Raw genomic sequence first — 11,646 nt, forward strand, 5'->3', positions numbered from 1 at the left:
TCATCATGAGAAGAATCTAATAATAGATTTCATAGAAGAGTAGAAACACTTCTGAGAATCAATCTATAAGCTCTCTCATTATGAGACAGAAGCTCTGCAGACTTATGTAGAGAAGAATATAAAGAATGACTTCATTTCATCTTCACAGACATCTGTGAGAGTCTTTGTGATGTTTATGAAGAAGAAGAATGAAGATCTCATATTATATATGAACTACTGTGATCTCAACTTCAAGACTACAAAGAGTTACTATTCTCTGTCTCTGATTGAGAATGTGATCAACTGTCTCACACAAGCGATTATATTCACACAACTAAATATAATTAATATATATACACAGCTGTGAATACAGTCTGAAGATGAATGAAAGACTGTCCTCAGAATTATGCTGATTATTATTATTATTATTATTATTCTTCTTCGATTAAAGATGTATGTAGTTAGAGACTATGACATCTACCTGAGAACTTTTAGTTCTTAGAGTGTTTCTAATATCTATAGAGTTCACTATTATACATTTATCAATTTCAGATATGCAAAATCAGAAAATTCCAGCCTAGAATATAAAAACTCTTTACAAATTACAGTATTTTAACAGCTTCTGATACTTTGAAATCATTTGGAAATATCATGACAAAAGAAAAGAGAACAAAGTCTTAAAGATAGACATCTTAAATAAGTAGATAGAAAAGAACAGAAAAGAACATCTAATGTAAAGAGAGACTATAATAAAATAAAATTATTAAAAGATAGTGTATAGCTGTTTTAACAGACTATATCTGATCAATTTTCACCTCTTCATATTCAGATCTTTCTGAATTCAGTCATCATCTAGTAGCTGCTTGAGTTTCTGATAGAAAGTCTATTAAGTATTTAATTCCTGTCTCAATTGAGAATAAGAACCTTATATTTAATTAATTTAAATCATACTTCTCTTTTAATCTGACTCTGAGACTATTGTATACTGCACAGTGTATTATAATATACTCAAGATTTTCATTTACATTGCAGAATAAGCATTCTATTGAATGAAATCTATTATCAAATCTTTGTATATAAGATTTGAAATAATCATGTTCTAGTTTCAGCTGAATTATAGATGAGAATACTTTCTTTGTATATTTGATTAAACAAGATTTCTACTTGAGTTTGATTTCAAATCTTGAATAATGTATACTCTTCTTTTATTTCTGTCAGCTTTCATTTCATTTGTTTAAATAAGATTCTTTTCTCTTTTTCTTTATAAAAGACCAGGACACTGTTTTTTCAATAGATCTGCTTAATTCTGAACTCTTTTTACAGCTAAATCAGTCAAATCATTGTCATGAATACTCATATAAGCAGGAACTCATTGCAGATGAATTATCAAATTTAATGTTCTTCTCTTTTGAATTTTCAAAGCAGAATTTAAAATCAGTTTAAGATTCATTTGATTATTATGAATCTGACTATTTCTAAGTCTTTTTTAAAGCAGTTTGACTATTAGAGAATATTAATGCCTCTTTCAAACTATTTTCTATTTTATAAGATTTTATTTCAATTAGTTTCAAAGCTTTCACTATTATAAATAGTTCAGTATCAAAGACTTCAGATTCACTGTCTAAATTTCAGAAATCTAAGATAAAATTGATATTATCTTCAGTATAAGCAATATCTGCATCTAATCTGTTTAAATTCTTATTTTTTAAGTCATCTGAGTAAATCAGAATAGAGTCTTTTATATTAATTATAGACATCTTCTTTAATTACTGTTCATATTCTCTCTCTTTAGATAGTTTACTTATTTATAAGTCTATAAGAGATTCAAGCTTTTCTCTTCAGAGAAATTTCTTCTCATGATTAACTTTCTCAATATTGAATAAAGAAAATTGATTTTTAATCAGTGAATATAGTCTATATAGTTAAGAGAGCATTTTCTTTAAAGAATTGTTATCATTTCAATCAAGAAGTCTATTTTAATTCAGTTTATTTCCTGAGTTAATTGATGAAAATGAAGAAGAGACTCTTTCTCTGATTATATAATTTAAGCTTATCTTTATAACTCTCAGAGTATAGTTTATACAGATCTTTTCAAATCTAATAGTAGAACAAGGAATTGAAACTTCAATTTTCATTGCTTTAATAGAAGATAATTTGAATACTTTCAGAATTCTTCTCAAAGCTCTGTTTTACAGACTTTAAAAGAGTTCAGTGAAATTTTCTTGATTATTCTATTAAACTTAAACTTCATAATCAGTTACTGAGATGATACAGACTATGTATAACTGTCTCATAATCTGAAAGAATAGATCTCTCTCTGTATTTTATGATTCAAAGGTTGCTTGAGCCAGCGTACGATTACAGGCGTACGCCGGCTTCTTATATATGTTATCTAAATTAATTAGTGGCCGCTAGAGCCCCTTTACATTTGTAAGCATGTTTGAAAGTGGCTGTGTTATTATTCAGCAGTTGTACATTCTTCTGAATCACATTCTCTCTTATCAGATTCAGTCACACTCATGTGACTGTGATATAAGTCCTAGCCTCATGCGAATTAGTGCGCTGCTAGTGTTCATGATTATACAGCTTATATCTGATTCAGCTAGTATCTCTTATACACTCTCACAAAGAAACTTTCACTATATTACATCACTCATTTACTAACTTTTTTCATTCTTCAACTCTCTTCTTCATCATCATCATTATTAACTACTATTATCTCATTTCAGATTTCTGTTTCTCTCTCTATTCAACACTTTATATTCATTCATCTATTATATTATATGTGTTTCTAGCAATGACTCTTCATTTTCATACTATGTATTATTATATTACTCATATCAGACAGTTCATTAGCAGTAAGTGTAACATATTATGAAATATGATCAGAACTTGTTTTTCTTTCAATGATTATTAGAATATATTATTATGAATGATATATCATCTTCACTTTTGTATACACTCTTAACTGTTTTTCTTCTCAGCAGCTTCTGATCATGTTTTCTGACACGATTTTACATAGTTGCAGATTCTGATATGTTTGTTTTTATTTATATAGAATCTTCATGTGTTGACAGATTCACATCTGCTGATAATGATGAACTCAATGTTGAATTGTTAATCAAGAACTTGAAGATTATAATAATGAAGAAATTGTCTATACTATGTATAACTAGGTCTTCTGCATCTCTCTCTGCCTTTTCTGCTACTGCTTCTTTCTCTGCTGTCTCTCTCTAATTCTTTACACTTGTCTCTGTTTTCAGTTCTTCTGCTCTCACTATTTCTGTTTCTGCAACTCTCACTTCTGCTACTTCTGCTTCTGCTACTTCTGCCCTCTCTGCCTATGCTGTCTCTGCTTTCATTTTCAGCTCTCTTCATTTCAAGAAGATATTGCATAGACTTGATGAATTACATTTCTTAGTATGTATACTTCTGCTCTTCTTATCAATCTCTAGAATGATTTATTGCATGAAGACTGTCTATGACACCACTATTTAAAGCTCAGTCACAGATACTGATTATTATATTCATTTATACTGAAGAATCATCTCTCTCTTCAACAGTGTTAAGATTGTAAGTCTTTTCTTTTTTTCAGCTTTTCTTTCTGACACTGATTTTTCTGTTCTTAGAAGAAATCATTATGAGTTTTATTATATACAAATGTGGTTCGGAAGAACGTACGACCGCCGGATAATAATGCGGCTGCTTCTGAACTTGCTTACGAATGTAAAGAGGTCATAGCAGCCATCAATTAATTTAGTGCACAGTATATAAGATGCCGGTGTATGTCTGTAATTATACACTGACTCAAGCAACCTTTGAATCACATCTGATAGCATGTCTAAAAACTGGTGAGAAGTGCAGGCTTCTCCAGAATGTGATAATTCTGTCTACAAAGTGATTCATAGTTATTATATCAGTGTGGTTCTAGAACATCTTAAAAGATAGTGTATAAAGAGCAGTGAGTGAAAGAGTATCTGTTTGATACTGCTTCACTTGTTAAGGAAAAACTCCACACTCAGATGAATGCCATGTATGCGAAAAGATGAGGTGTGAGAAAGGAGATGAGAGTGATGAACCAGATTCAAAGAAGTCTGCTCCCTACTAAAAAGAAGGATAAAAAGAGAGAGATGATCATCACTAAAGTTATATAATGATAACAGAAATCATATAATAATATAGTGATATAACAATATAGTAATATAACAATATAGCCATATAACAATAGATATTATATAATCAATGAGAAATCACTGAAATGAATATCTTCTCTAGTTAATATAAATAACACTCTTCTCTGCTATCTGAACCAGAAGGTATACAGAATCTCTCAGAGAATTTACTCAAAGTAGTAAGAAAAGCAGCTGAAACTGCTGAACTGAAATTGAAGCTCTGTACATGTATGAGAATTCTAAACAAGATTAAGACCTTGTGTACACAGTAGCAGGCTGAGACAGAAGTCAAATAACAATTGACATTTGCAGTAAATTAAGCATTCACTATGAAGAGCTTCACTGACACAATTATCATCATTATTAAGAATAGAGAAAACCAGGTCTTAGATCTGCAGCAGAAGATCAAATATTTACACAGATAGATGACTACACTGAATCTGAAGATCTCATCATAATTGTTCATAACCTCTTCAGAAGTGTATACATCATCAGAGATCACTGCACAGAATGAGAATCTGAGTATGAAATATATCAAGTCAGAAGATCTGCTTGAGTTATCAAGCTTCAATAGTGACTGAAAAAATGATGCTGTAATCAGCTGACTAAGTCAGATGTAATCATATTATTGAATCGAATGTGAACTCACAGACAGGCAGTCAATGAAATTTTAACAAGTTTTAAGATCTGTCACATTTCTATATAGAAAAGTGAAGTCATTATGAATGACTGATGAAAAGATAAATCTTACAGATCTGAAGTGATATTCATTCTCATGAATATGAAATGAGTTTTTCAAATGAATCTTGTATAACTTTGAGAAAGTGAATATGTGAGATAAGTGTTACAAACACTTCACTGAGTGTAGATAAGTAAGTGATCTTACATCATACTTCACACACTTCAGCTTATACTATCTTATATTGAATGAAGAGCTTCTAACATCTTTCTGTTTACAGATCTTCATTTATGATCTTATATCTGAGTTAAGAGTAGAATAGAAATGCTTAATCTTACAATCAGACATAGTGAAAGAAGTGTACAACATTCTCATTGTATAGAAATAAGTGAGTTAATTATGATAGAAAATACTGTAATCAAGTATGTCTCAGTGAAGAATAGATAATCAGACTTCTATAATACAAGTTATACATCTGAATGCAATAAATCTAGATCTGAATGCTATCACTAAAGTACTGAATTTTCTGAAAAAGAGATTCTCTGAGTGAAAATCTTGATATTATGAGTATTAAGCTTATTTCAACTGTGAATGCTAAAATCATGATACAAAAGATTTCACACAGTATACACAGTTAAGAGAAGTAAGAGAGTTAAAAAACTAGCAGAATCAGTGAGCTTGAAGACACTTGCTAATATTGTATGAAAAGTCTTCAAAGTGAAAGAGATGCTCATGTTAAATAACTCTCTGAATTCTGCAAACATTAAGAGAAAGCAGACTTCTGAATGAAGTGCAGGTGAGAATAATGAAGCAGATGCTTATCTCAATATCTTAGAGCTTAAAATGTTAATGTATAAGAGACACTTGAGTAAGAATTGAGAGATGACTGTAAAAGTGTTCACAGACACAGAAGCTTCTATATAATATATTAATAATTATATGATTTAAAGACTGAAAGAAGTCTGCTGAGTGAAGAATATCTGATGTATAAGATTATCTGATAACTGATATTTAATATCATCTGTAAGAGTAAGAGTTCTCTTGTACTTCAGAGAATAATCTTGCTATATTTGAGTGCAAGAGCTGCAGAATGTGAAATACAATCTTATACTCAGACTCAATTGATTTCAAAGATTCAATTCACAGATTCAATGATGTACATGTTATATATAATTAACTGATAAGAAGAAAACAGTTCATACAATTCTATCAACTAATATGAGAAGAATATTTCATATCTCTGATATAGAAGAATTAAATCTGCTTACATATTAATAAGTAAAGAGAACAATTCACAAGATCTTATCTGAAAGCATTCTGTATGTTATACAGGACCTGAAAGTAGAGAAAATCAAGATAAAGAATATATAGAAGGATAAGTATATGAAGAAGCTTCTGAAGAAGTATAAGAAGATCTTCTGAATAGATTCTTTATCAGAATTGCTGCTGAAATGAGGATTTGTACATGAGATTGACACAGAGAATATAAAACCAGTCAACTGAAATGTGTACTCTCTGTTATAAATGCATCTTGAAGAACAGAAGTGTTAGATTACAGATCTTCTAGAATATGGTCTTATATGACTCTCATCAAGTGTGTAAGGCTTTCCAGTTCTATTCATGAAAAAGATGAGTGAGGAGTAGTGAATGTGTATCAATTATCAAGCACTCAACAAGCTTATGATCAAGAATGAATATTCACTGTCATGAATTCGACAACAGTTGAATACAGTTGAAAATGCCTGATATCTATTGAAGATTGATCTTCTCTCAGAATACTGATAGATATGTATGAATGAACTGTCAGTTCTGTGAACCATGTTTAATATATAATAAGTGAAGTTTGAATTCCTGACAATGTCATTTGATCTGATAAATGCACTTATTATCTTTCAAATAATGATGAATATGATTCTTTATAAACAGAATGAAATCTCATGTCTTATATATCTTGATAACATTCTAGTCTTTTCAAACTTATATAATAAATATCTGAAGCATCTTAATGAAGTGCTTATAACTCTGACAGAGCATAAGCTCTATATCAAATTAACAAAGTATGTGTTTGAAATGAAAGAGTTAAAGTTCATAGAACATGTAGTAAGTAATGACTGTATATATCTTATTTCAGAGAAATTGAATGTTATAGTGAATTAACTGTGACTGAGAAATATATATTATATACAACAGTTTCTTAAGTTAATCTTATATTACTGCAGATTTATCAGGGATTTTATATAAGTATCTGTATCACTCTCAGATCTCTTAGGACAAATGAATAATCTGTGAAAGAAGAAGTTTCATTCAATCATCTGAAATGCTGTGTGCAAAGAGACTTTTCTCACACTGAGAAAATGTATAATAATATTCTCAGTGCTTATTCAATCAGATTATAATAAATCTTTCTATATTAAGACAGATGCATCTGAATGAGCTATCAGAGATACTCTTCTACAGATCAGCAAGAACAGTAAGCTGCACTCAGTGATATATAATGATAGAAAACTATCAAGTGCTGAGCTCAATTACTCAGTGTATGAAAAGGAATTGCTAGTGATTAAGCATGTGCTGATGTTATGAAATAGATATATCAATAATAAGCATATAACAACAGTGATTACAGATCATGAAAGTCTTATCTATCTATAATTAATAATAAAACCTTTTAAATGCTTAGTATATTGAATCTCAGAGTTTGAAGTATATAATCTTCATATCAAATACTGAAAGAAATCAGATACTGTGATATCTGATGCAATCAGTTGCAGATCTGATTTCATGAATAAGAATTCTGTGAACTAGATATAAGAGAAGTGTGTATTAAACACACTGAGAGAGTGCAAGGAATCAGAATGAGTGAATATAATAATCTCTCACTTGAAGAATAGCAAGATGTTGAATAATAAGTGTCTTATAAAAGTAGTAGAAGAGATGCTTCTGAACTTCAAGCTGAGAAAATTGAAAAATGATGTTATGTTTTACTGTGATCTAGAATATGCAGAAGCTCTCTATCTAGAATATTTATTTAGATACAACTTAATGACTTACATTCACAAGGAATTCAGTCACTTAAAAAGTTCTACACTTATAAATATACTTGAATCAAGAGTATACTGATCAAGCATGGCCAAGAACATTCAGATATACACTTATAAGTGTCTGAATTGACAGATTGCAAAAGAATCTAAGAAAGGATTAGAATATGAGAAAGCACAATATCAGATAAAGTGTATAATACCTCTGTTCAAACAATGAGAGATGAATCTCATAGACATATTATTATAAACATTAAATGAAAATTGATGAATAATCACTGCTATTGATTACACTACTGACTGGCCAGTCATGAAAGCAGTTGCAGAGGTGATAGAGAAGATGATAGTGAAGTTTCTATATGATAAGATCTATATCAACTATGAAATGCTGTATAATATTCTAACTGATAATAGTGCAAATCTTATAGAAGAAGTAGTGAGGCATTTCATAAGTCAGTTACAGACAAGATATCATAGAACAATGCCATATTATTCATGAATGAATGAGAAGATAAAATGCTTGAATGAAATCTTGAGCAACATGCTGATGAAATATCTAGTGAGTAAGTCTATGAGACTATGAGATGAATATCTTGAGCAGGCACTATTAGTCACATGAATTCAATAGCATACAGTCTTCAAGTGTTCATTATTCTACCTGTTGTATGAATTGCATTCATGCATTTCAGAGAATGCTTTGAAAAAGGTGAGGAAGGAAACGGCAGTTGTGAATACAACAGTTGTGGGTACAACAGTAGTGAATGTAGCAGAAACAGCAGTTGTGAATGCAGCAGTCACAGAAATGGAACCAAGATTGAAGAAGATCAGCCATGCATGCATAAAAGCTAATGAGTTACTTCTGAACTGAGCAATTCAATTGAAAAGAATACAAGGCTCACTAGTTAAGAAATTGAGTCTCAAGATGAGAATGTAAGTTCTCATACATAATGAGAGTTCTGAGAAGTTCCAATCTAGATGATTTAAGTCATATAAAATACTCAAATCACATTCTCTGAGAATATATGCATTGAAAGAATCAGAGAGACAGATCTTACACAACTTAATAAATAATTCACATCTTATAAAAGTAAAGATATAAGACTTAAGTGAATTATAATCATCTACAGCACTATCATCAGCATTAAAAAAGAAGAGACTTGTAATTGAAAAGTCTTATGAAGTAAGAGAAATCATAGATACTTATAAATCAGATACTCTCACTTATTCCAATCTTTTCACAATTATAAGAAAAGAATGAGCAGAAATGAAGAAATCAGATGAATATCATACTTTAATAAGTAATGAGACTGTAGCTGATTGTATAATAACACACTGCAGATAGCAAGTGTAACACAGCAAAGAACAGTCTCAAAGTAGCAGACTTATATATAAGTCAGATTACAGAAGAAAAAGAAATTCAGAGTTAAATTTAACTGTTTACATCAGTTCAATTGCAGAGATAATAGAGAATGAATCATCTGAAACATTCATAAATATGTGAGATCAAGTTATCTTGACTTCTGAGAATGCTCAGAGATTGAGTAAGATTAGTTTTAATAAGCTGTTTACTGTAGTGATCTGAGTGGGTGAAGAGAGACAGTATAATACATAAGATAGAATTACAAAAAGTGAAAGCTGCTGAACCTAGTCACTGAATACTATATTATATAGAGATTATGTAGAAGTAGTGACTAGCAGATAAAGAAAAAGTGTAAGAAAAGAAAAGGGATAATAAATTGATCACTAACTATAAGAGTTAGCTGTAAAAGATAAATATTATTATACACACTTCATTCATTTTTATACATCACATGTTTAATCTACTTCCAACATCATGTTATCTGAAAAATGTCAAAAATAAAGAAAATCTCAAAACTCAAGATCTGTAAGCAATTTAAGAGCTGCAAGCTGCTCTTATAATAATACTATATATATCTTCAATTTCTCTACTGCTCTGTGTACAATATTAATGTCATTTATCACAAGATTGACTGAAATGCCAATATAGAAATGTGTATATATATGTGTAGAAAAATTGAAGAAGAGCACAGAACCTGCAGAATCAGAAGTCAGAATAGAGAAGATAGAGATGAAAGAAATGAAAGAAGGAGAAGACATAGAACTGAATAAATGATAGTAGAAGTTATTCAGAACTGAATACTTACAACTCAGTATGTATATAACCTTCTCTGCAGAGAAGGAAGAGAAAGTGATAGAAGAAGCTTGAGAATAGAAGAGAGTAGTTTCAGCAGTGTTATCATCTTCAATTAAAATGATCTCTGACACTGAAGTAACTAAGAACTATTATTAGTGTATGAAACTGCAAAGACAGAGAAAATAATTACTGAATGAACATCTACTGATCTTAGAATTGTATGTGTAATTAGAACACACACAAGACTTCTCAGAAAGAGAGAGAGAAACATGAAGAAATACAGAAAGTAGAACACAGTGTGTGAACAGCTCATTCTCACAATGACATCTCAGACAAGACATATGAGCCTCATATCTATAAGTGTAAAAGTGTACAATATTCATGTTTCTGTTTCTGAAAACACAGATATCTTTTATCTGCATTACAAAGTTGAATGACAGATATTAGAGAATAGACTGATACAGATCTATTATTCTGAAGAAATTTATCAGAGTGAATATCTCTGTGATGTTGAACTTTACAGTTATAAAAAGTTCCTTGATATCTGTGAATATCATAACTTTATATATAATAAAACTCATAACAATTTCTTCTAAGAACAGAAAAATCAGTGTCAGAAAGAAAAGATGAAAAAGAAAAAGACTTATAATCTTAATACTGTTAAGAGAGAGAGTGATTCTCTGATATAAGTGAACAATTGTCTTATCATGAATATTTAAAATGAATGTAATAATCAGTGTTTATAACTGAGCTTCAGATAGTCATATCATACACAGTCTTTGTACAATAAATTGTTCTAGAGATCAGTAAGAAGAGTGAAAGTATATATACTGAAAAATGTGATTCATTAAGTCTATACAATATCTTCTTGAAATGAGAAGAGCTGATAATAAAAGTAGAGACAGCAGAACCAGAAGAAGCAGAGATAGCAGAAGTGAGAGAATCAGACTCAGAGACAGAGATAGCAGAAGCAGAAGAACCAGACATCAGAGCAGGTGTAGAAGATTGAGAGAGAGTGACAGAGAAAGAAACAGAGAGAGCAGAGAGAGACACAGAAGACTCAGTCATACATAATATAGATAATTTCTTCATTATCATATTCTTCAAGTTCTCAATCAATGATTTAATATTGAGTTCACTATCATTGATGAATGCAGATCTGTCAATGTGTGAAGATTCTATATAAATAAAAATAAATATATCAGCATCTGTGTTCATGTAAAATTATGTCAGAAAACATGATCAGAAGTCTACTGAGAGAAAAAAAAATAATTGAGAGTGTATAAGAAGATGAAGAAGATGTGTCATTCATAGTAATACATTCTGATAATTGTTAGAAGATAAACAAGTTCTGGTTATATTTCACAATGCATTATACTTACTACTAATAAACTGTCTGATATGAGTACTATAATAATACTTGTTATGAGAATGAGAGGTCATTGCCAGAAATGTGTACAATGTAATAGATGAACAGATAGAAAGAGTTGAATAGAAGAAGAAGTAGAAATCTTGAATGAGATGATAATGTTTGTAATAACAATGATGATGAAGATAATTGAAGAATGAGAAAAGTTAGTGAATGACAAATATAATATAGTAAAAGTTTCTTGATGAGAGTGTATA

The 11,646-nt window shown here is 30.1% G+C and overlaps 2 protein-coding genes across 2 annotated transcripts; one reads left to right on the forward strand and one right to left on the reverse strand.

Annotated features, from left to right (window-relative positions):
* Positions 1-3,037: 3,037 nt before the first annotated feature.
* On the forward strand, positions 3,038-3,204 carry BDBG_16134 (uncharacterized protein; the record flags this gene model as incomplete). Its single annotated transcript, XM_031724140.1, has 1 exon — positions 3,038-3,204. A coding segment is annotated over one exon (167 nt), but the record flags the coding sequence as incomplete, so codon positions are not given.
* A 6,826-nt stretch (positions 3,205-10,030) lies between these two features.
* On the reverse strand, positions 10,031-11,198 carry BDBG_16135 (uncharacterized protein; the record flags this gene model as incomplete). The annotated part of the gene is made up of 2 exons (XM_031724141.1): positions 10,031-10,166; positions 10,852-11,198. Coding segments are annotated over 2 exons (482 nt in total), but the record flags the coding sequence as incomplete, so codon positions are not given.
* Between the last annotated feature and the right edge of the window lie 448 nt (positions 11,199-11,646).

Source organism: Blastomyces gilchristii (assembly GCF_000003855.2).
Source record: "Blastomyces gilchristii SLH14081 genomic scaffold supercont1.1, whole genome shotgun sequence".
NCBI classification, from domain to species: domain Eukaryota; kingdom Fungi; phylum Ascomycota; class Eurotiomycetes; order Onygenales; family Ajellomycetaceae; genus Blastomyces; species Blastomyces gilchristii.